The sequence below is a fragment of the Muscardinus avellanarius genome, assembly GCF_963383645.1.
Source record: "Muscardinus avellanarius genome assembly, chromosome: 4".
Lineage (NCBI taxonomy): Eukaryota > Metazoa > Chordata > Mammalia > Rodentia > Gliridae > Muscardinus > Muscardinus avellanarius.
The window spans coordinates 41,845,848-41,871,757 of NC_137789.1; the positions used below are offsets into that span (position 1 = coordinate 41,845,848).

The 25,910-nt window shown below is 44.5% G+C and overlaps 1 protein-coding gene across 4 annotated transcripts in view; it reads right to left on the minus strand.

Annotated features, from left to right (window-relative positions):
- MATN2 (matrilin 2) overlaps nt 1-25,482 on the minus strand; it is a gene marked incomplete at both ends in the record, with an annotated part of 152,786 nt that extends 127,304 nt beyond the window's left edge. For all 4 annotated transcript variants that reach the window (XM_080694029.1, XM_080694028.1, XM_080694026.1 and 1 more), the window contains one exon: nt 25,353-25,482. In XM_080694029.1, coding sequence (XP_080550155.1) covers nt 25,353-25,482 — 130 coding nt within the window. The remainder of the gene's footprint in view (nt 1-25,352) is intronic.
- Between the last annotated feature and the right edge of the window lie 428 nt (nt 25,483-25,910).

A 25,910-nucleotide genomic window follows, 5' to 3' on the forward strand; every position in this document is an offset into this window, starting at 1 on the left:
GGATTCTGGGTTGACGCTAGCTCAAATTTTGTCCCTCCTGACTGTCATAAATTCCCTCTAAGAGGAAATTTTACTTCAGAAAGTGAGCACCAATAAGCCAGCAAAGTGGAAAAGAGAGAGAGAGAGAGGAAAAAAAAGAAAAATATGCCACATCACACCAGTCTCCTCTAGTAACCGTTACATGAGCTGAAAGGAAAGAGGCGTCAACTGAGGCGCAACAACTGTGGTTTCCAGAACCCTGGAGAACGTTCTTTACAAGGGAGCCAAAGAGAAAGCTGCCCCAGTTTAGCCCTGAAGAAAACAGTTTCCAATGAATCAAATTTCCTTGCAAGGTGAAGCAGTTTGCTTCAGTCTGACTAAAAAAAATGCCCCTCACGTCCTCTCCCAGAGTTTGCTATACAAATAGGCTTTCTCTTAAGTGATAAAGAAAACTATAAATGAGCTTTGGAATAGCCAGTAGTTTTTGGAAATTAAAAAAAACAAGCTGCCTAAATACATACAGAATAATTTAATATTCTCTATCAAAAACCTACCCCACCACCACCTTTCTCTCTTTCTCAAATTGGGAAATGCACATTTTATTTTTATTTTATTAATTTTTTGTGTGTGTGGTACTGAGGGTGGAACCCAGAGACTTTTCTACCTCCGGGCTATACTCCCAGACCTATCTTATACTTTATTTGGAAACAGGGTCTCACTAAGTTGCTGAGAGCCTCACTAAGTAGCTGAGGCTGGCTTTGAACCTGTGCAATCCTCTTGTCTCAGCCTCCCAAGCACAGGGATTACAAGCGTGTGCCACCATGACCAGCTTATTCATTTATATTTTGCAGTACTGAGCATTGAACCCAGGGGCATTCTACCTCTGAGCTACACCCCCAGCCCTATTTCTTATTCTTTATTTTGAAACAGGGTCTCACTAAGTTGTAGAGGGCCTCACTAAGTAGTGGGGGCTGGCCACAAACCTGCAATCCTACTGTCTCATCCTCCCAAGTACTAAGATTACAAGCATGCACTACCACGCCCGGCTGACATATATTTTATTTATTTATTTATTTATTTATTTATTTATTTATTTATTGTGGTACTGGGGATGGGACCTAGGGGCTTTCTACCTCCGGGATACACTCCCAGACCTATTTTATATTTTATTTGGAAACAGGGTCTCACTAAGTTGCTGAGAGCCTCACTAAGTAGCTGAGGCTGGCTTCAAACCTGTGCGATCCTCCTGTCTCAGCCTCCCAAGCACTGGGATTACAAGCATGTGCCACCATGCCCGGCTCTGACATATATTTTAAACTGCAACACAACACACACACACACACACACACACACACACACACACACACACACACACACAACTTTCCCCTAATAGAAAACGGTACAGAGGGTACTGGGAAAACATTAGGTGACTTTTGCTCCCTTCAAAGTGAAAAGGAGCATAGGCAGGTTTTCAGAAGCAAACTGGCATTTGACCTGCAGGAGTGCTTCAAGTTAGTAAACTGAGCCATTGCCTCTTCTGCTTCCTGAGAGTTCGGCAAATGGACGCGAGGAACAGAAAAGGGAGACCTATGAAGAGCAATGCAAGGCTGAAAGGTGGCCTGCACACCTCACGAGATGCAGAGTCTTGGCATCCTTTCCCTGCACGGAGCAGGTGCGGGTGTGCATGGAGGTGACTTGTGCGGCAGGGCAGAAGGTCCACATTCCTGTACCCACAAAGGCACTTCTCTCATCATTTCCTTTTGGTTGAGTTGCACAAACACCATCAAATCCCCCTCTTTATGTCAGGTGATGGGAATGCAATATGAGAACCAGTGTCAGCTAGGAAGGAGCTTATAATCTAGTAGAGAAAACAGATCCCTAAGACTTATAAAAGGCATGAGCAACTAGGGCTTGGTGGAGCACACAGATCCCAAAATGGTGGAGGGTGGGAAGGAGAGGTTCCTGAATAGGTGATGGGTATTATATTACAATGTTATGATCCGAACAGCAGGTGTTGGATGGGCAAAGAGTTGGGTGGACATTTTAGGCAAATGTCATGGCGGCATGAGCAGAGGCCCGGTGGCCAGGCGGGGGAGGGGGGGCACATAAACACACAGGTGACCACAGATGGTGTGGTCTGCCTGGATATAAAGCGACAGACAAAGACAACAGCTCCATATGGAGAGAGCTGCCTATGCCCCCAGCACAAGAAGTTTAGACTTCACTAAGTAACCAGTAGGGGCCACAGGAGGGTTTCAGATGTACCCATTGTTCTTTGGGGCACATTCTAGGGTGTGGGGAGCCATTAACTACTTCCCCATGTCCTTGGCCATTGTGGGAACCAGTAAGGTCTTCCCCTTATCTTTACTAAAAGAGTACTTCTGACTGTCCTTCGCCCAGAGTCAACAAGGTTTGGAGTCATGGGGGTTTCAAAGTAATTAAGACTCTCAGAACAATTGATGCTATTGTTCTGTCTGCTAGATAAGATTAGGTTTGTGTTGCACCAGGGTATTGTTTGACTTGCCTGTGATGTATGTACTTTGGACTTGTCTTTCTTGCATTCCTGTGCAACCCAAAGCTAGAAACTGGATAAAAGGGACTTGAGAGAATAAACTTGGCGCTACTGGTGACTAGCAGCCCTCCCATGCTTGAATTCTTTAATCCTCACACCTCTCTTTGGAACCCATACTTTAGCCGGCTGGCTCGGGCACTAGGGGGTCTTGACTCAGCATAGGCATCATTTTTCTCCACACCTGGCCCAACCTAGGCCTATCCCCCAGTGCCACTACCCTTGGCATTCCCTCCCATCCAAGTCCTCAGCCTCGTCTCAAGTATACATTAGCATCTCCCTATTAGAGAAGGCACCAGAGAAGATTTTAAGCAAACTCCTTTGTTTTCCGGAGTTGAATTTCTGCCACTTTGTTATCTCAACCCAGAGTGGATCTACCCAACAGACTGTCGGGTGGTGGAGGAGAGTTTAGGTGAGCATTTAGACCTTTTTAACTCATCTCTCTGGGATGTCTAATTACATTACCTGGGTAACCCAAACTTCAAATGAAGTAAATATTGATTGAATGCTAATTGGCACTCAGTCTGAGCTCCTACCTCTTCCTATGAATCTAACAGTACTGCATAAGTTAGGAAGATAGAACACACATTTACCTGACTCCCTTGCAGCTAGGGTCCTGAGGTAATCCAATCAGACAGGCTCACAAAGGATGAAATTAGGTGGATGCTGCCTCTGCTGGCAATCAATGTAGGAGATGAAGCACTAGTCTGGGTGTTCCAGTGCCTGCTCACCAGCACCATAGGTGTCAGTTCTGGTGCCTGTAGCATTCTGATCCTAGCCATGTGTCCTTGTGCAATGGCCTCTGCACATTCCTCCCCCTCCAGTCCTTGAAACAATTATGTAAGCACTTAATACCTTATATTGAATCCCTTTCTGCTTAAAGTTCTCAGAGAACTTAGTTTCTTGCACTAGCCCTAGAGGTTCCCTGAATTCTCAATACATCAGCCTGTTCAGTGCCTGTTCAGTCCACAGTGGGTTCCTGCTGAGGACGTCAAATGCAGAAAAGTCAACTGGGCATGCTCAGTTCTCATCATAAAACTCCCTGAAGACCCTGTGACCCCAAGCTTTGTGAAAGCAGGGCCAACCCTCCTCTGCTCCCCTAAGGCCTCTGCAGGCCTACTCCACCCCTCTCTGTGCAGTAACTCCCTAACTTGTGCTCATTCTCCTATTCATCTGAAACTTGTCCTCTCTCTGCTTTGATACAATGCTTCATTTCCTCCATCCTTCCTTAACTTGGCTCCTGTGTAGACTCCCTAAACACACTGGGACAGTATATTACACAGAAGGGGAACTAGTGAGCCAGAGACTTATTTCCTCATCCTCAGTGCTCCAGCGAACGTTCAGCTCCAGCTGCTAGAGCTGACTCCATTACACTTGACTCCGATGTTACGGTTGCCATGGAAGCCAGAAATAACATTTCGGGAATCTCCCAAAGCCCTGGTGACTCTGGTTTCTAGGCTGTTCAACAAAAAGCCTTTCTTGCAGCTGATCATTCAATGAAGATTAGTTAATAAAACAGCAAGTTAATGAGCTAAAGTGGTATTTAAAATTCAGTAATTGTAAAGCTCTTAGGACTTGCAAGTTTTTTTGTACTAGAGATTGAACCCAGGGGCATTCTACCTCCAAGCTACACCCCCAGCCTTTTTTGTTTATTTGCAAACAGGGTCTCTCTCTAGGTTGCTGAGTCTCACTAAATTGCCAAGACTGTCCTCAAACCTGTGGTCCCCCTGTGTCAGCCTCCCAAGTCCTGGAATTACAAGCGCGTGCTACCATGTCCGGCTAATAAAAGTATTTTAAAAAGAGCAACTTACAGAAATATATATATATATATATATATATATATATATACATATATATATATACACACACACACATATATACACACACACTATATATATATATATATATATATATATATATATATATATATATATATAATTGTTCCCTAGCTATAACTATAGAGTACTCTACAGGCTGTATCCATAAATTTCTAGCAAGCTGGTACTGCACACGAAGGCTTTGGAGAATGTTCTCCATTACACTCCAGAGATTGCTGGACACCACAGTCAGCCTTTGCTTCCTAAGCAGGGTCTGCCTTTGCTCTCTGCAGACTGACCTCAACCAACAGCTAGGGTGATTTTTTAAAAAACCAAGTGAAATCATGTCTTTTCTTTGCTTAACCCCTCCCAGGGCCCTTGTCTCTCAGGAAACTCCAGCCTACAAGATCCCCTTGTCAATGCCCTTGCTGCATCTCCTACGGTGGCCTTTCCTGCACTCTGTGAGAGTCACACGGGCTCCCTGTGGGACTAAACACAGGAGGCCTGCTCCTGCCTGCATGGCCGCTGCCTGGAACCTTCTCCCAGTGACTTGATCCCTTGCTACCAACAGTTGTGCAGAGAGAGTTATCTTTTCAGTGAACCCCCCCAACACTCTTGATTAAAAGCCCCCAGCCCATAACATGCTAAGTGAAAGAAGCCCGCCCAGGAAGACCAGTGTGGATGAACTTACTTACATGTGGCTCTAAAACAGCCAGTGCAGAGAGCAGAGCTCAATGGCTCGTGTAATCAATTCTACAAAGAACTGATTCTAGCCAGGCGTGGTGTGCACACCTGTAATCCCAGGACGTGGGAGCCGACACAGGAGGATCACAGGTATGAGGACAGCCATAGCACTTTAGCAAGACTCTCAGCAGCCTAGCAAGACACTGATTCAAAACAAAAAAATTTAAAAATGGGTCGGAATGTAGCACAAAGGTAGAATGGCTCTGGATTCAATCTGTAGTAACACACACACGCACATGCGCGCGCACACACACACGCACACACACACACACAAAACCAAGAACTGACTCTAAGACTGATATTTTATTTAAGACTGGTAGAGAAAAACTGCTATTTTATATTTAGGTCAGCACATGCTCAAAAAGATATTTAAATATGAAAGATGTGCACCGTATTAATATATGCCATTCCTTTTTTCTTCCAATTATCGCACACACTGATAGACAGGTTACTATGCCAGATACTTTTTCTTTTTTTCTTTTTTTCTTTCTTTTTTTTTTGGTGGTACCAGGGGTGGAACCCAGGGGCTTTCTACCTCCGGGCTATACTCCCAGACCTATGTTTATATTTTATTTGGAAACAGGGTCTCACTAAGTTGCTGAGAGCCTCACTCAGTAGCCAAGGCTGGCTTCAAACCTACACCATCCTCCTGTTTCAGCCTCCCAAGTGCGGGGATTACAAGCGTGCGCCACCACGCCCAGCTATGCCAGATGCTTTGAACCAGTGATGAAATAGCCTACTTACTACTTTTGAAGACCTCACAAAAGAGCAAGATCGGTTAACTTTGCTTTGTAATTTACAAAGTGTTTTTAGTAGTACACTTACACACCAACGGTAATCGCCACAGCATTCAGTGAGCACCTCCTCACCACTGCAAGAGAGAGGAACCACCATCACCCCCACTTTTCAAATGAGATGAGGGGGGTTCAGAGCGATAAACTGCTCATTCACGGTCAAACGGTGGAGAGCCAGAATGCCTAGCTGTCTAAAGTGAGCCATGGTCTTTTGTTTTTTATACCTGGGATTGAACCCAGGGACATTCTATCCCTGAGCTACATCTCCAGGCCTATTTTTTATTCTTTATTTTGAAACAGGGTCTCACTAAGTTGCAGAGGGCCTCACTAAGTAGCTGAGGCTGTCCTCAAACTAAGTAGCCAAGGCTGTCCTCAAACTGTGATCCTCCTGTCTCAGCCTCCCAAGTACTGGGTTTATGTATTTATTTATTTATTGTGGTACTGGGGGTAGAACCCAGGGGCTTTTCTACCACTGGGCTATACTCCCAGACCTATTTTATATTTTATTTGGACACAGGGTCTCACTAAGTTGCTGAGAACCTCACTAAGTAGCTGAGGCTGGCTTCAAATCTGTGCGATCCTCCTGTCTCAGCCTCCCAAGTGCGGGGATTACAAGCGTGCGCCACCACGCCTGGCAAGTACTGAGTTTACAGCATGCACCACCACACCCAGCTCAATGGTCATTTTTTAAACCAAGCTGACAAGTGTGGTAGCCAGGAATGGAAAGGTTCAAGAGCCACAGCCAACTGGAAGCTCCGTGAGAAAATAGGGAATGAGACTTTCAGAAAAGAGGAGGCCATCGGAGGCTGCCTTTGTGGAACAAAAGAACCCACAAAGATAACTCAGGACACCATTCTGTATTTAGAGGAAATGAACATGGAGTATGTCTTCCTCCTAAACTGTGTGTGTGTGTGTGTGACTGCGGATTGAACCTGGGGGCATTTTACCTCTGAGTTATACCTCCAGCCCGATTTTATTTTGAAACAGGGTCTTGCAAAGTTGATGAAAGTCTCACTACTTGCTGAGGCTGTCCTCAAATCTGTGTTCCTTCTGTCTCAGCCTCTCAAGTGCTGGGATTACAGGCATGGGCCACCATGCCTGGCTCCTCTTAAACTTTTTTTTTTTTGGTGATACTGGAGGTGAAACCCAGAGACTTTCTACCTCCGGGCTATCCTCCCAGACCCATTTTATATTTTTTTGGAAACAGGGTCTCACTAAGTTGCTGAGAGCCTCACTAAGCAGCTGAGGCTGGCTTCGAACCAGCGCGATCCTCCTGTCTCAGCCTCCCAAGCGCAGGGATTACAAGCGTGCGCCACCATGCCTGGCTCCTCTTAAACTTTAAACCTGCAAACAAAATTGCCAGTCGAGCATGTCTCTATGCCTGCCCCCAAGTGCTGCAGCTGAACTCGGAGTCTGATCTGCATACAAGGCACTCTGTGAAAGCTAGTTGAACGAATCAAGACATAGCTACTGTGGTTGTGTGTGGTGTTCTATGTTGATAAGATGCAAATGTGGCTGAGGTCTGTCTCATCCACGGTCTGATGCCGGCCTCGGCCCTGTTCCAGGCATGTGTGGGGTCTGACACTACCTGGGATGTGGGATGGACCCTGTGGTAAGAGGGAAAGGGCTCCTCTGTGATCAAGGAGACTGCGTTCAAAGCCCTGGGCTGCTGCTAGGCCATCACTTCATCTTGGATAGGTAACAACACTTCTGAGCTCTGGCTCCTTCAACCAAACTTCCTAACCTATCTGGGTACCAGGGACCCCCGTGGCAGGTGGCAGGGCCCACAATCCCTTATCAGAATAAAGTTTTGAAATACTTAAAATAATACACACCATTATTAGGATGGCCAATATTTAAAAAAAAAAAAAAGAATGCAAAATAACAAGTGTTGGCGAGGATGTGGAGAAATCACAGCCTTGGTTCATTGCTGACAAGAATGTAAATGGTAAAGCCACTAAGAAAAACAGCTTGGTAGTTCCTCAAAAAGTTAAATAAAATTACCGTATTTCCCAGCTACTCCCCTGCTGGGTACGTATTCAAAGCAATTGAAATCAGGGCTTCAAACAGATACTTGTATGTCAGCGTTCACAGCAGCATTATTCCCAAGAGCTGAGAGGTGGGAGCAACCCATGTGTCCCTGGATAAATGAACTGATAAACAAAATGTGGTTGTACGTGCAATGCAGTATTATTAAGCCATAAAAAACAAAGTTGTGGTATGTATTACAGCATGGGTGAACCCTGAAAACATTACGCTAAATGAAAAAAGCTAGACACCATGAGGTATTTAGAATAGGCAAATTCAGAGACAGAAAGTAGAATAGAAGTTACTAGGGGAAGGGGATGGGGAAATGGGGAGTTATTGCTTAATAAGTATAGAATTCCTGCTGGGACAATGAAAAAGTTCTGAAAATAGACAGTGCTGTTAGTTGCACAAGACTATGTATGTATTTAATGTTACTGAATATACACTTAGAAATGGTTAAAATGATCAATTTTATTATATATATTATCACAGTAACCAAGCAAATAAGTAAACAAATGCAAAAGATTAGAAAGAAGGTCAATTACTTAAGCTACAGTAACCAAGCTATTGGGGGAAAAAAATTCAGTGGAGTGGCTCATGCCTGTAATCCTAGTACTTGGGAGGCTAAGATAGAAGGATCAGATTTGCAGCCAGCTTCAACAACTTAAGCCCTCTGCAACTTAGTAGGACCCTGTTTAAAAATAAAGAATAAAAAAAATAGGGCTACAGGTATAGCTTGGAGGTAAAAGTCCCCTGGGTTCAATCCCTGGTACTGCAAAATATATTTTATACATTATTTTATACATATAATTATATATATATATATATATATATATATATATATATATATATATTAGGGATAGAGGCTCAAAGATAGAACACCCTTGGGTTAAATTCTCAATACCACACACACACATACACAAAAAAAAAGGATATTGAAAAAAATTGAAGGGATATAGTAATATATGTACTTTTAAAATACTTTTAGGAGAAAAGCAGGGCTTAAGAGCCCCGTTAACAACCAATCTCCATTACCACAAAATCAGCGCCTTTCATAGCCAGAAAACACCATCACCAGAGAAACAAAAAAATCACCAGGCTCCAGAGAGAAAGCGGACTAAGAACAGAGCTCATAGCCACAGAGGAGATACACCGGCCTCACGCCCGAGGACGCGGCAGCAGCGCCATACTACTGGCGGCAGCGGCGAGTTCACTGGATGGCTACAGCAAGCCGAGGTGAGCCGCTGCGAAACAGACAGGTGGGATTTTTCAGCGCAGGGAGCATCTAAAGTTCCCAGTGGCTGAGCTCAGCACACGCTGCAGGGACTCAGAGTGAAACTCAAAACCAAGAAGAAATAAGCCAGCCTCAAGGCCGAGGGCGTGGCAGCGGCGCCATATTGCCACCGGCGGCAGCAGCAGTGAATTCACCGAGTCCAGTACAGCTACATCTGCGTACTCAAGAACAGTGAGTCAAATTGCGGGCCCCAGAGGAGAAATCCCAGTACTGTACTCCCTGGGACTTGACCCAGTGGGGGAGTGGCGGTGGCAGAGATATCACACCATAGGAGAACGTGCAACCTGGCACCCCCCACAGTCTAAAGCAGCCTCTATCGACTCCCTGGGTCGGAGACTCTGTGATACAACCCAGTAAAGGAGTAGTGGGGTCTGAGATACTACAGACTCGAGATCCAGAGCACCTTAAGTGAAGTCATAGTGACCCAAGGGAAGAACCCAGAGAAGGCACAAACTTCCGAAATCATGGGAAAGAGGAATAACAATGGAAAAATGAATGCCCACAACCTCACAACATCAGAACCCGATAAAACAGAAAATCAGAGATTTCTAGAAGATCAAATCAGGAAAAAAACTGTAGAAATAATAGAGGTGCTTCGAAAAGAAATCAGAGAGAGCCAAAAAGAGATAAAGGATGCAATTAATGAAGTAAAGGCCTCAATTCAAAGCACAAACAACTGATTAGACCACATGGAGAACAGAATCTCGCTCTTAGAAGATGATCATTCCAAAAATGAACGCATAGTTTCTAATCTAGAAAAAAATATCCGACAGCAGGAATCTGATATTGAAGAAATATGGGCCCATTTTAAGAGAGCTAACCTAAGAATAATTGGAATAGAGGAGGGAAAAGAAAGTGAAACCAAAGGGATCAACAATCTCTTCAAGGAAGTAATAGCAGAAAATTTTCCAAACATAGAGCAAGAGGTTGATACACAGGTCCAGGAAACTTATAGAACTCCCTTTAGACAGGATCGGAGAAGAGGATCCCCACGCCACATAATTGTCAAAATGACCAATGTGGAAGCCAAGCAGAGAATCTTAAAGGCAACAAAAACAAAGGGCCAAGTGACATTCAGAGGCAAACCAATTAGAATCACTCCAGACTTCCCAAACCAAGTCATGAGAGCCAGAAGGGCATGAAGTAACATATTCCAAACTCTGAAAGAAAACAACTTCCAGCCAAAAATTTTCTACCCAGCAAAACTTTCTATCAAATTAGATGGAAAAATAAGAAGCATCCATGACAAACAGAAACTGAAGGAATTTATGTCTTCAAAACCAGCGCTAGAGAAAATACTCAAAGAGATTAACTACAAAGAAATAGGTAACACACACCAGAACCAGAGAAACAATATTTTCCATCCAACAGACAACTAAGATTGGTTATCTGTGGAGATTCATTATTTATGTTAGTCTTTTACCTATCTCCAAATTGTATTGTTTGCCTTTATTGTTGTTAATTTTTAGAATTTCTAGTTGGAATATTAATATACCTTCAGATATAGCATTTGGAAATTTTTTATCCAATTCTATTAGTAACTTTTAACTCTGTTTACACTGTCTTTGGATATACAATATATATATATTTTTTTTAGGGAGTTTGTATACTCTTCTGTTGCCTGTGCTATTGAAATCATATCCAAGAAATCACTGCCAATTTCAATGTTGTGAGGTTTTATGACCCAGATTTTCTTCTAAAAGTTTATAGTCTTAAGATTTATATTTAGGTCTTTTATCTATTTTGAGTTAATACTTGTATGTGGGATTAGGTAAGGGTCCAATTTTATTCTTTTCCATGTAATTATTATTTTTCAACAATATTTAGTTAAAAGATTATTATTTCTACCACCAAATGTTCGTGGAAACCTTGTCAAAAATAACTTGACAATATAGGGAAGAATTTAGCTCTAGGCTTGTATTTAACTCCAATGGTCTATATAGCTGCCTTTAGAACAGTACTACACTGTTTCAATTATTGTAGCTTTATATGGTTTGAAATCAGAAAATATATATCTGCTAGCTTTGTTCTTTTTCAAGATCGTTTTAGTATCTAGAATTCATATTCCATATTAGGATAGATTTTTTGTCTGAAAAATAAATAAATAAATATATGATAGTTTCACCTAAAAAAAAACAAAAAAATATGCTCTGGTAAGAAAGAAAGCAAAAAGAAATATTGAAATGTTATCTTTAAATCATCAAACGCTTGGTATCAGACAAATGAAACTGTTATGTGAGATTATCATTTTTAATTTTGGATAAATTGCTATAATACTAGATGTCAACCACTAAGCCAAGCATGGGAAGGAGGGATGGGGAGGGAATGGGCTGGGGATCGGGTGGGGGCTGACTGGGCGATGTGTGCATGTATGTCTACAAAAGTTTGTATCCCACTATGATGTATGAATACAGTGCACCAATAAAAATAAATAAATAAATAATTAAAATTTAAAAAAATACTTTTATTGGTGCATTTTAGTCTCCCATCATAATGTAGTTCACAATAATAGCAACATACATGCACACTACTTTTAAATATCATAATGCCATGCCGGGCACAGTGGCCCACGCTTGTAATCCCAGCATTTGGGAGGCTGAGACAGGAGTATCTTGGTTCACAGACAGCCCCAGCTACTTAGTGAGGCCCTTTGTGACTTAGTGAGACCCTGTTTTAAAATAAAGAATAAAAACTAGGGCTGGGCGGGTGTAGCTTGGAGGTAGAATGCCCCTGGGTTCCATCCCCAGTACCGTAAAAAAAAAATTAAAAATTAAAAAACTAAAATAATAATAAATAGCATAATGTAGCTGGTGTAGTTGTGCATGCTGGCTGCAGACTGCATTGGGAGGCTGAGACAGGAGGATCGCAGGTTAGAGGATATCCTCAGCAAGTAATGAAACTCTCATCAAACCAGAAAAACCCTGTTTCAAAATAAAGGTAAAATAGGGCTGTGGGAGTAGCTTGGAGGTAGAATGCCCTGGGTTCAATCCCCCCCCCCAGTATAAATCATAGATAGACAGGCCTACTATAGTACGAGTGTGATCTTGATGGAGGGATGAACGAATGCACTGTTCGAGTTGTCTCTGGTGTCTGTAATGTGTCATGAAAATGCGTGGTCTCTACCGGTGACTCAGCACTGCTACTGGCCCTGCGGTCTGTTGTTTACGACCTCATAGAACAAAATGCTGAACTGCAGTTAGAGGTTAGAGGAAATTATGTAACTTTTTTCCATCCAAGTTATGGGCCCGGGGAAGTCTATCCAAAGGCTCTCCGGGGATCTGTGGGTCTCAGGTTAAGATCCTCCAATATACTTCTTCCTCAGGACTCAGTCTACAGTTTTGTGACCCATGGGAGAAAAACACTGGGCACCTTTTGTTGAAGAACACCATACCATCTATTAAAATACAGGTTAGTGCTGCAATCTATGCTGCTAACATTGAGGCTGTAGACAAAGACAAATGAGACGATTTTTAATGATCAAAACAGACTTAGCCGGGCGTGGTGGCGCACACTTGTAATCCCCGCGCTTGGGAGGCGGAGACAGGAGGATCACGCAGGTTTGAAGCCAGGCACACTGGCTTAGGAGACCCTGTTTCCAAATAAAAAAGTATAAAATTAGGTGTCTGGGAGTGTAGCCAGGAGGTAGAAGGGTTCCCAGGAACCCCAGTAACACACACACACACACACACACACACACACACTAACAGACTAAAAAAGAAATAGAAAGGTCACATAGGTCACATAGATTATTTTTTTAACGATACTGGGGATGGAACCCAGGGGCGGTCTACCTCTGAGCGACACCCCCAGCCCTATTTTTATATTCTTTATTTTGGAACAGGGTCTCAATGAGTTACAAAGGGCCTACGTAGTAACGGAGGCTGTCCGCAAACCCGAACCTGGATCCTCCTATCTCAGCCTCCCAAATGCTAGGATTACAAACATGCACCACCACCCCTGGCTTATAAAGTAATAAATTGGTTGTCAGTGGGCACAATTGCACATGCCTAGAATCTCAGTACTTAGGAGGCAGAGACAGAAGGATTTCAGGTTTGAGGCCAGCCTCAGCAATTTAGCAAGACTCTCAGCAATTTAGCAAGACCCTTTTTCAAGACAAAACAAATAAATAAAAAGAGCTGGGGGGTTATCTCAGAGGTAGAATGCCCCTAGGTTCAATCTCCAGAAAGAAAACTAAAATTAGTTGTCAAACATACACCCTTAAGAAGACATCAACCCCGGGTGGTCTTATGAGTGAGTTTACCAGCTCTTTAAAGACTTCTCTTACTGATACTAAGTAATTTTCCCCCAATAGATTTCCTCAACTCATTGTGCCTGATGCTTTGAAATTTATACCAAACCCTAAAGTATGTCAGACAGTAAGTGGATGTTGCCCTGGAATGAACCTGCAGTATCCTCAGCCCCAAAACAATGACTTGCACACAACAGATACTCAAGGCATATTTTCTCCCATCCAAGTACTAGCCAGGCCCGACCCTGCTTAGCTTCCGAGATCAGACGAGATCGGGTGCGTTCAGGGTGGTATGGCCGTAGACTCGAGGCATATTTTCTGATTGGATGGATGGATAGATGAGAAAACTAGGCAAATTATGAAACAAAAAATGTATTAGAACTAAACCATGTTGGTATAAAAAATAAGCCAGCCGGGCATGGTGGCACACACTTGTAATCCCAGCATTTGGGAGGCTGAGACAGGAGGATCGTGTTTTACGGATAGCCTCAGCTATTTAGTGAGGCTCTTTGCAACTCAGTGAGACCCTGTTTCAAGATAAAGAATTAAAAAATAGAGCTAGGGGTATAGCTTGGAGATAGAATGCCCTGGATTCCATCCCCAGTACTGCAAAATAATAATAATAGTAATAATAGTAATATTAATAGAAGGAGAAGAAGGAGAAGGAGAAGAAGAAGAAGAAGAAGAAGAAGAAGAAGAAGAAGAAGGAGGAGGAGGAGGAGGAGGAGGAGGAGGAGGAGGAGGAGGAGGAGGAGGAGGAGGAGGAGGAGAAAGAAGAAGAAGCAGCAGCTATGTAAAGCTGACAGTTTGCTATACCTCCTTGTTTTGGAGATAAACCCAAGTTTGACTGGAAGAGGAAAGTGGAGAGAGGCTTCAGTAGTGAGTGGGACAGTTACATCGGCCAGCTGTAGCAACACCAGCATCAGGGTGCATACAGGTGAACAGTTACCCCAAGTCCCAAAGATTTGGGGGTTCTTCATCTTTCACTGGGCCTAGTTCAGCCCTTGGAATAAAGGGCCCCTCGAGTACATATTTGTTCAGTGAGTGGGTAGAGTGGGCTGGCACGGGCTCTGGGGTCAGGGCTGCAGGTGGACAGCAGCATCTTGCAGCCTGTGGCAGGTCTGAGCTCCTTGGGTACCATTCCCTGCAGTTTACTTTGTGGTCCAGCCTGACTTCAAGAGCCTCGGGGCTCATCCTCTGTGGCTTCTCATGGCCCAGTGCCCCTCTCGGTCCGTGATCCATCATGTGGTTCTTAAGGCCCCTCCTGGCTCTGGGCCCAGGTCCTCTGACTCCTTGTTTCCTGCAGCCCCTTCTCATGCCTCAGCTCTTGGCACATCTGGCTGTCCAGATGTGAGAACTTCCTCCTCCCTCCCCAGCCCCATCATCCTCTGAGCAGCCAAGATATACACATTGCACTCCTTTCATCTCTCCTTGCAAGTCAGCCTCCCCTAGATGCATTGCAAGACTTTCCTGAGCTAGTGGTTCTCATTCCTGGTTTTTTGGTTTTTTTGTTGTTTTTGTTTTGTCTATGTTTTTTTTTTTTTTTTTGGTGGTGGTACTGGGGTGGGACCCAGAGGCTTTCTACCTCTGGGCTACACTCCCAGACCTATTTTATACTTTATTTGGAAACAGGGTCTCACTAAATTGCTGAGAGCCTCACTAAGTAGCTGAGGCTGGCTTCAAACCTTGTGTGATCCTCCTGTCTCAGCCTCCCAAGCGTGGGGATTACAAGCATATGCACCACCACGCCCGGCTATTCCTGGTTTTTTGAAACACCTTCCTCGGGTTACTTTCACACCCGGCTAGATTGCACCCATTTCCCATCTGCAGCCATAGGATGCTGATTGCAAGATTCGCCACGCTTGTTGGACCTGCTTTAATGGCTCAAACATGTGGCAGCAAATTAATAAGTCACAGGCTACTGAAGACTGTGAACGTGCTTTCCTGTCTTATAGGTCAGTAACCATTATATCACCGTGTAATGGGAATACAAAGGGAATCAGAAAAGGGAAAGCAGACAATTTAGAAGGATGTCAGAAGATGACATATTGTCCCACAAGCTGGGAAATGGGGAGCAAAGCATCTTGCTGGGCTGAACTGTGCCCCCTATAGTCCTAAGTTGAAATCCTAACTCCCAGTACTTTACAACATAACCACACTTGGAGATAGGATTTTTAAGAGGTGATTACACTGAAATGACATCATTACAATGAGTCCTAATTTAAGGTAACTAGGGTCTTTATGGAAAAAGAATTTTGGAGCCAGACAGGTACAGAGGGAAGAGACCATGCGAAGACAGAGGGAAGAGGGGACGTCTACAAACCAAGGCCAGAGGTCTCAGAAGAAGCCAATCCTGCCAATGGCTTTATCTGAGATATCTAGCCTCCAGAATTATGAGATGAGAAATGTCTACTGCCTAAGCCACCCAGTGTGTGGTGTGTTGTATAGCAGTCCTAACTAATACACAACTCAAATCTACATATTTCCTATTGATTATAGATTGTTCAGGCAAGTTTTTGAACTACCTCTTCCTGCATTTTTAATATTTAATAATCATTAAATATTTAGACATGAAGATTTTAAAGATGATTAATTTTTATAACCATTTTAAAGACTATAAAATTATTTTAATATTTTCAGTGGTAGTCAGGAGCAGTGGTGCATGCCTGTAATCCCAGTACTTGGGAGGCTAAGACAGGAGGATCACAGATTCAAGGCCACACCTAGTAATTTAGCAAGATCCTGTTTTAAAATTAAAAAATAAAAAGGGCTGGGGGTGTAGCTCAGTGGTAGAATACCCCTGGATTCAATGCCTAGTCCACAAACATTTTTTTTCCAATGGTACCTTGAAGAAAGATATAGAAAACACTTTATCATATTGACAAATGACCTTAACTTGCTAAGATAAGTGGGGGAGAGGGAGTAAAAGAATGATGACCTTGAATGAAGAACATAAAATTTTATACAAAGAAATTTAATATCATGCACAAGGCCTGGGCTTGATCCCCAGTGCCTGGAAAAAAATAAAAGAAAATAAATGAATAAATTTAAAAATTTCCATCTATGCTAAGAAATAAGCCGCTATATGACATCGTTTAAGCCATGTGTAATGAAACTCTAGGGTGTGCACTAACTACAGGGTCTACATGAATTAACCAAAGTCTAATGCAACATACCTGTAATCAATCATTCGTCCACTTAACATTTTCTAAAGTATAACGTTGCCAGAAGTCCAATATGTATAGCCAGTTACAGTCATGAGCTACATGATGATGTCTTGGTCTTTGATGAAACACATATGCAACATGGTTATGCCACATGGCATAGGTATGCTGCAAACTCTACCATCCAGGCCTGTGCAAACACGCTCCATGCTAGGGGATTGAGAAAATCACCTAATGACACACTTCTCAGCAAATGTCCTCGTTGTTATATAACTCTTGACTATATATGTTACCAACCACTAATAATTTCTAAGTTTCTCCCTTGCTTAAAAATGTTATCTCGAAAACTGGGTGTGATGGCACACACTTGTAATCCCAGCACTTGGGAGGCTGAGCTGGAGGATCCAGGTTCAGCCAGCCTCAGCTACTTAGTGAAGCCCTCCGCAACTTAGTGAGACCATGTTTCAAAATAAAGAATAAAAACTGGGCTGAGGGTGTAGCTCAGAGGTAGAATGCCCCTGGGTTCCATCCCCAGCACCACATACACACACACAAAAAAAAAATGTTAGCTCAAGTGTTCCCAAGGAAGATCCATCTTAGAATGCAAGTATTTAGCTTTTTAAAAAATGGAGAAGAAAGTCCTTATCTTCCAGTTTCTTTCCTAATTCTGCAGGAATCTCTATAGAATTCTAAAATGTGAAGGTTTACAGATTAGAGGTTTAATTAACTCTCTACCTACAAGGTATTCAATATCTCTGAGGCAGGGAGAGGCGATTTGTTTCCTTTGTGGGCTGACCCAGTGGCTACACAGTTTCATACAGAAGAAAAATCTGTTTCTCTGAAAGTACAGGTGTTTGATTCTGTCATTTGTCTTTAAGGTGTGTGTGAGTGGGGGGGGGGGGTGTTACTGGGGATTGAACCCAGGGATCTTCTACCTCTGAGCTATATCCCTAGCCCTGTGTGTGTGTGTGTTGGGGGGGGGGGTTTACTAGGGATGGAACCCAGGTGCCTTCTACCTCCAGGCTACACTCCCAGGCTATTTTATTTTTTATTTGGAAACAGGCTCACTACGTTGCTGAGGATGGCTTCAAACCTGCAACTCTCCTATCTCAGCCTTCCAAGTACTTGGATTACAACGGTGCACCACCACGCCTGACTCACCAGCACTTATTTTATTTTTTAAATTTTGAAACAGATTCTTGCTACTTTGCTGAGAGCCTCAGTAAGTTGCCGAGGCTGGGCTTGAACCTGTAATCATCCTGTCTCAGCCTCTCAAGTACTAGAATAATGGCCATATGCCACTATGCCTGGCTTTTGAGGTGTTAATAATAGTTCTCAACTCTCACAGTGCACAGCCCCCAGAGAGCCCTTATGTCTTCGATTTTTCAGCTAAACATCCTTAGTTCTTTCAACTGTTTTCCACAGCTCTGGCTTTGGAAACCTTCACCAGCCTGGCGTCTCCTCTCTAGCTATGTTCCTCTTAGCTCATCTGTTGGTTCATTTACTCCTATAGGCATTCACTGTACGCCTGCTGTGTACCAGGCTCATTGCTAAGCACTGCCAATACAACAGGAGCCACATGGGCAGTTAAGCAGGCCTTCACTGTACACACTAGATGGGTCATAAGCATGCTGTGGATATGCATAGGGGGTATTGAATTGAACCAAAAAGATTAGGAATGCTTCCACTGAGATGCGAAAGATCAGTCCAATCCAATTGGATGAAACAGAGGGGTTATGGTTGTAGAAAAGGGTTTGAGCAGAGAACACAGCAAGCTGGTGTCATGATTTCTACCTCCAGCTGCTCAGTAGTTGAATGACCTCAAGTGAGACAGTGAATTTCTCTAAGCCTTGGTTCCTTCTGTAAAGTGGAGATAGCAGTACTGCACAGAGGTGTGAACTGCACAGCACAGAGCCAGGCAGGTAACAGAGGCAAAGAAAAGAAAGCAGCCCGGCATGGTGGTGCTCTCCTGTAATCCCAGTCCTGGGGAGACGGAGACAAAAGAATTGAAAGCTCACAGGTTTGAGGCCAGCCTCAGCAACTGAGATCCTTAGTAAGACTATTCAAAACAAAAAATAAAAAGAGCTGGGGGTAGAATGCCCCTGGGCTCAATTCCCAATACCTAATAATAATAAAAGGGCTTCTGGGCAGGGTGGTGTACAGCGGTAATTCCAGTACTTGGGAGGCTGAGACAGGAGGAGCACACGTTCAAGGAAACCCTTGGCAAGTAGTGAGACTCCCAGCACGCTAGCAAGACCCTGTTTCAAAAACCAAACAAATAATATAAGGCTGGGGGTGTAGTTGGAGGTAGAATGTGCCTGGGTTGCGGTCCCAGTACCACAAAAATAAATAAATAAATAAATAAATAAATAAACAAACAAATAAATAATAAAAAGAAAAGAAAAGGTTATAAGAGAGCTGGTGTATAGCTGGAAGATAGAATGCCCCTAGATTCAATCCCAGTACCCCATAAAAGGCAGCCATCATTACCATTACTGTCATCAGAGGCCAAGGATACAATTGGCTCCTAAGAGGTAAGGTTATATGTATGCCTTGTCCCCCAAGAGCACCAGCCATTAAAAAATAGAAAAGAATGGTAGCTCTGCCGCCACTGAGGAGATAACACTCCACCTACACACACACACTCACACACACACACACACACACACACACACACACACACTGTGGGTACAAAACACTTGGGCAAGCTGGGGACAGAACACCTTGGAACCAAGGAAGAAAATGAGGGAGAAAGGAACCTGAGAGGGGGCGATGATGGTTATAAAAAAAGGAAGGAGATACGGAAGAGTTTAACAGAGAAGAGAAATGGGATATGAAAGGGAGAGAGAATCTGCAGGAGAAAAAAAATCAAGTTATTTATTCATTATCTAGGAAAGCTTTTAACTTTGTGGCTTATTGGAAGTCTGAGACTGTGCTTTTTGGATTCTCCCAGCATTAATCACAAGATAGGAATGAGAAATTTCATTTCATACAGTGTATAAAAAATGAACGATAACAGAGAAGTTGGTTTATACATTAAACAGAGCACAGACCCGAGAAATACATTTAATGTGGACGGCACCATGCCGCGCCGAGCCGCCGCAGTCCCTCCAGCCGGCCACGCGTCCTGCTGCGATTCTGCTGCGAGGGTACACTGTGGCTGGGCATTCATGAAGGGGGGATTTTACTGTTCAAATCTTTGCTATATCTAACACAATATTAGAAACTCATGCATCAACCTTCATTTCTATAATCTTTCTGATGATAAAGACACACACCAGCCATCGATTCGATAGGTGTCCCTGGTGAACCTCTGTGCCGTGAAAGGCTGGCTCCCACGCAGGCTTGGGCTCCACCTCTTGCCAACTCCCCCTGGATAGGAAAATGCTAGCTGCTTATTTTCAGAGTTTCAGAAGGGTGGACCCAGTCTGCAGTTAGTTCATTCTCCAGCTGCAAATTTCCCTGCAGATGTTACTCATCTTGAATTGTCTTTCTGGCTCTCTCCCCACAGCATCCCTTCTAAGATTTTTTCCTCCTGCCCGTTCCCACCCACCACATAGATTTCTCTTCCGCAATTATTCTCAAACTGAGGTCCCCAGTCATGCAACTTCTCAAGCCCCAAGCTAGACCCACTGAGCGAGCCTCTCTGAGCGATCTGTGTTCCAACAAGCCTTCCAGAAACTTCAGATGCACGATGAAGTTTGGGAGCCACAGCTCCACTGCCTGGTCCTTCTGCCCCACCTCTTCGGTGTCAACATTTCTCCCTCCTTTGCTTCCAGAATATGGCACCACCTTGGCTCTCCTACGAGGAGAGAGTGAAGGAAGGCTGAGGATTGCCCTAGGTCTCCCACCTGGAAGGGGTGTAAGGAAGGCAGGAGAATTAGTGACATCTCCATCTCACTACCCAGATCAAACCTGAGGGGTCTCTGACTGCAACCTCTTCCCTCTATAGATAAATAGAGTCCTGAAGAAAAAGCAGTTTGCCTGAGTCTCTTGATAAGAAGTCAAATCAAGACTTGAATCACCCACCCAGGTATGGTGCTTGCTTCTAATCTTAGTAATTGGGAGGCCAAGACAGGAAGATCACAGGATTGACACTAGCCTCAGCAACTTAGTGAGGTCCCTCAGTAACTTAGTGAGATTTTGTTTCAAAATAAGAAATAAAATAGGGATGGGGCTGTGAGTTCAAACACTAGTACTTCCAGTACCAAAAAAAATAAATATATATAGACTTGAATCATCCAAATGAGAATAAAATCAGCCATCTGTATGCGGTCTCCACTCAGATATTCAATGCACACTGATCTGTGGACAAGTCCAGAACCAGGTCTGGAGGTCAATAGAACCAGGTGTGACCTGCAGCAGCACTTCCAAATATAGTCATTTCATGATCTGCACAAAAACCCCTGGTCAAGGAGTCAGTGGGGACGGGAGTCAGCATGTTCAGGATCACCAGGTGTCTCTTTCCTGGCCTGGAGGCACATCTGTCCCTCAGCCCAGCATTCTTTCCATAAAGGCTGAGTACCTTTTCCATCTAGGTATGCAGATACCTTGACAGTTTGAGTAACTGCTCATTCTCTCATCTGAATGTGGAATAGAACAATATCTACCTTGCAGCGGATTAAATGAGATACTACCTGGATTAAAGGAGGTAAAGTCTTTTCTCAGAGCTGGGGCTCACTAGATGAGAGTTGTCCTTCATCTGTGCTATAAGAAATAAGAAATAGTCCCTATCGCTGGCCGAGGTGGTGCACGCTTGTAATCCCAGTACTTGGGAGACTGAGACAGGAGGATTGTGCAGGTCTGAAGCCAGCATTAGCTACTTAGTGAGGCTCTCAGCAACTTAGTGAGACCCTGTTTCCAAATAAAATATAAAATAGGTCTGGGATTGTAGCCTGGAGGTAGAAAAGCCCCTGGGTTCAATCCCCAGTACGAAAGAAGAAAGAAAGAAAAGAAAAGAAAAGAAAAGAAAAGAAGAGAAAAGAAAAGAAAAGAAAAGAAAGGGGGAAGGAAAGAAAGAGGGAAGGAAGGAAGGAAGGAGAGAGAGAGAGAGAGAGAGAGAGAGAGAGAGAGAGAGAGAAAGGAGTTCCTATCCCCCTATCTTGAGAGGCTTGGAGTCACATGGTAAAAATGAGCATGCACAAAAATCACTAGTAGGAATCTCTCTGGGAGAGGTACCGCTCTTCCCTCCTGGAACATTCGCAGATGAGCAGTTGGTGAGGTAGAGGACCCACAGTGCAGGGCCTGTGAAGGTCAGTCTTGCCTGGCTGGGAGATGGAGGAGGCAGCGTTTGATTTGGCTTTGGCCGTCCATGGGCCTTGGCTGAGGAAGGACATTCCAGGCAGAAGAGGGTGAACGAAGCCCAATCTCAGGGCCCTGCTCTAAGAGATACTACCTCTTTTAATGCACTGCAAGGTAGGTAATGCTCTATTCCACATTCAGAAAGAAGTGGAGGCTCAGAGAGAAAAAGCAATTCCTCAAACTATGAGGGCAGGAAAGCTCACAGAAGGATAAAGACATCCTAACCATGACCAAGTGGCTTTAGGGTAGAGAAAACTAGTGGCTTTGTGTGTTACTAGGGGTTGAGCCCAGGGGCATTGTGACTCTGAGCTACACCCTCAGCCCTGTTTTATTTTTTTATTTTGAAACAGGGTCTCACTAAGTTGCAGAGGGCCTCACTAAGTAGTTGAGGCTGGCCACAAACCTGTGATCCTGCTGTCTCAGCCTCCCAAGTGCTGGGATGACAAGCGCGGTGACTTTAAAGGGCCAGTCTGCAGAAGCCAGAGACTCTGATGCTCCTAACTTCTAATTGCCCTTCCTCACTGAGGGTGCCAGCAAAGCTTAGTTGGCGGTATTGTTTTAGGATGAAGAAAGCTGGAAATTCCTTTCCTGGCAGCCAGTGCTTGAAAATGTTAATAATTATTAGGCTAGGTGACAACCTCTTGTTGGCAACAGAGCAGGGCAGTCTTAATTCTCCAGTGGGCCGATGCCTTCCTTCACGTTGCTGATTTAGGAGGTCTCAGCTCCTCAAATGACAAGCATTGTAATTTTACTAATATTTTGGTGTCAGGTTTAACTATGGATATATGCAGAAATGGAAATATGTGTTTCATAATGTACTGTGATTTATGAAGAGCAGAATTGGGGGCTGTATGAGATGATGTCTTAGAGTTTCTTTATTAGCTTCATTTTTAAGGATTATATTAATTATGAAAAGGTTTCACTAAATTCTGTTGTCTTCATTCTCATTCTTCTTCTGGGACTCTTGCTAGCTAGCTAGGAGAAAGGGCCAGCTCCCACCAGGCCCCGACCACACCATGGAGCCAGCCTCCTTTTGAATGTTTACACCCGTTTCCCGAACCTACTGCCATATTGCCGCAAAGGGCCCTCATAAAACACAAAACATAAATTCCAAGTGGGTGGTATTGATCCAATGGAGACTTTATGATAGGAAAATAAAGAGGTCTCAAAGTGAAGAGAAATAAAATGAGCGAGGCTGGTAAGTTTAGACAAGAACGTATACATCAGTGAGCTCCTAAGAGAGACAAAACCAGGCAGCGCCAGCAGGAGGGGGATGGTTTGTGTGCTCTTACTCTCAGGAATGAGGGGAGTTGAGAATACAGAGGGTGTTTGGGAAAAGGAGGAATGAGGCTTCCAAAAAGGTTGATATGCCCCGCTGGTTGCCCTGGCAATAGGCATGCCCCCAAATACAGTGATGTACCAAGGAGAATAAAAGGTGCCCCGTTAAGACAGGCAGTAATGAAGTGGGGTGAAAAATGAGAGAAAGGGTTACCACATGGTTTCCAGTTAGCCTCCCCTAGAGAGGGCCTAGGGAGGGAATCGGAAGAGGCTGCGTACCACTGCTAAAGGTGGGTCAAGAGGGGGAGAATCCCGAGGTTCCGGGGAGAGCGCAGCCTGCTGCTGACTCAGCCGGTAGGTGTTATCACCTAAAAGGGCCTTGGGGCTGAAGAACCTGCTCTTTCTTCCACTGGCCTGAGAGCATTGCTCAGGGTGGCACCTGCTTGTTACATGGCTAGTTAGATCCCACCCATTGCCACAGCCTAGAAAAGTTGAGTCTACCCAGAGGGCACCACGGGTATATAACCAAAATGACTACCATTATCTGCTGAAACTACCATCCAGCTTCCATTGCAAAATGAGTCTCAGATGTTCAGGGTTCATCTCTAGCTCAGGCACCCTGTCCTAGCGACAGCCCGGCATCTCCAGGGCCGTGTCTGCCTCCCTCCTCCATGCTCCAACCTGGGAAATACATACTGGTGGAGATGCCATGCACACTGTCAAAATGATTTGCCACAGAAAAGCGAACTGTGTGGCCTGGGCAACATCTGAACACAGGAAACAAAAGCCAAGAAAAGCAAAGACACATGAGATAGGAGACACCACATTCTAGGAATGCAGAGGTCACGTGACCAGGGCAAGGCATCCTGAAGGTCTTATTCCCTTCAGAATGACACCCAGAAGCAGACTTGAGAACCGGGCCACCGCTGAGTGTTTGCCTGTCTGGGAGCGCCCATGTGCACGGCTCAGGAGTAGAAAGGTCACAGCTCACAGCCTGCCACCCCCAGCCTAGGGTGGGAGGGGACACATGTGCTTCTGAGGCATCCCCAGCCATTGAGAGAAAAAGAGGCAATGCTTGGCGGTGTTGACGTCTTCAGCAAAATAGACTTCTACCTCCTCTCAGCAGTCAGGATGTTATCATTTTGACTGACTGACGTGTGTGTGTGTGTGTGTGTGTGTGTGTGTGTGTGTGTGTGTGTGTGTGTGCCCATACATGTGTGTGAGAAAGACAGAGAAAGAGCAAAGGAAGGAGAGACGGATGGAGGGAAGGAAGGGAAGAAACTCCAAGGCAAAAGATGGAGTATGCTTTTCCAGGTAAGTGTACAGCGGTTGCCCCTGAGAGCAGTCTCAGAAACTTAACTGTACAATGTCTGCTGGGGAACAGCCAGCATCACCAGTTTTATTGAAACTGGCTTTTAGGAGACCCTGTAATCAGCCAGGTTTGGTGGTGCACACCTGGATAGATGGTCTAAATACACACACCTGGTATGTAATAGAGACAAGACTTGAATGGTAAGTGCGGCAAAGGCTGGGCTTGAACCCAGGTCAATGCTAAACCAGTCCCTTGCATCGGGCAACCTGCTTGGCACCTCCGCATTCGGGGAGTGCCAGCGCCCACGTCGAGGCTGGCCGGCTCACCTATGTTCTGTGTGTTTCATGACATTTCCTTTCCCCTGAAGAGGGCACGTTCAGGAGTTGGGGGTAACCGGGCCCTGATATTTTCCATTCCTAATGGCTGCATTCAGCCCATAAGGTCCCCGCCTCTCTTCTGTGCCTGCTTTTTCCTAAGCTATCATGAAGGGAAGCATTATTCATGATTTATCTGAACAAGTCTAATAAAAAATTTCTCATAACACCGTTGTCCAGATAAGTCCAACAAGGACCTTTTCAGATGAAAAATCTCACCCTGCATATTGGAGAAAAGTCAGGAGCCTCAGATTAAAATGAAGGCTTTAAAATAGAAAGGATTTTAATTTGAAAACCCAGCTACACCGCATCCTCAAGGTCAGATGCACCCATCACCCACCAAATCCCCCTTCGTAGCACTGCCAAGGCAGGGCCCGGGTATGGAGAGCTGGCCCGGCCCTCTCTCCACCCTGCCCCGGGCTTCTGCGGTGGTCCCGTGTGTCACTCACCCAGGAGGGCTGTCTGGGGGTGGGTCCGGGCATGTCTGCCTCTGGAGAGGGGCCGCTCTCTGGCCGCAGTGGGGAGGAGGAGGACCTGTCCCAGGAACAGCAGCAAGCAGCCCGCGAGCATCGTCTCCATTTTCAACAGGAGGGCGAAGGACGAAGCTGTGGCACCCAACAGGAGAGAGGCCGGGTGAGATTTCTGGGTGTCCCTGAACTCTGGGTGCTACAGACCCACCGACCCCCCACTCCTTATCAGGTCTCAAATACACCACTCGTACCCCAAACGCCATTTGTGTTTGGTCTTTTAGAATTTCCGTAATGCTTGTGGGTAAGGTCTTCTTGAGTACTCTGGGCAGAGCATGCGCGGTGGGAATTTTTCACCAACTTTGATTACCAGAAGACTGAATGGAAAACCATTCAGTGGGGGGGAATCTATCTTGAAGTTTGTTTTTTTTAATCAATTATATTTATTATCAATTAACTACAGGCAAATTCTTTTTTTTTTTTTCTTTTTCTTTTGGTGGTACTGGGGTTCCTGGAAGCCCTTCTACCTCCGGGCTACAC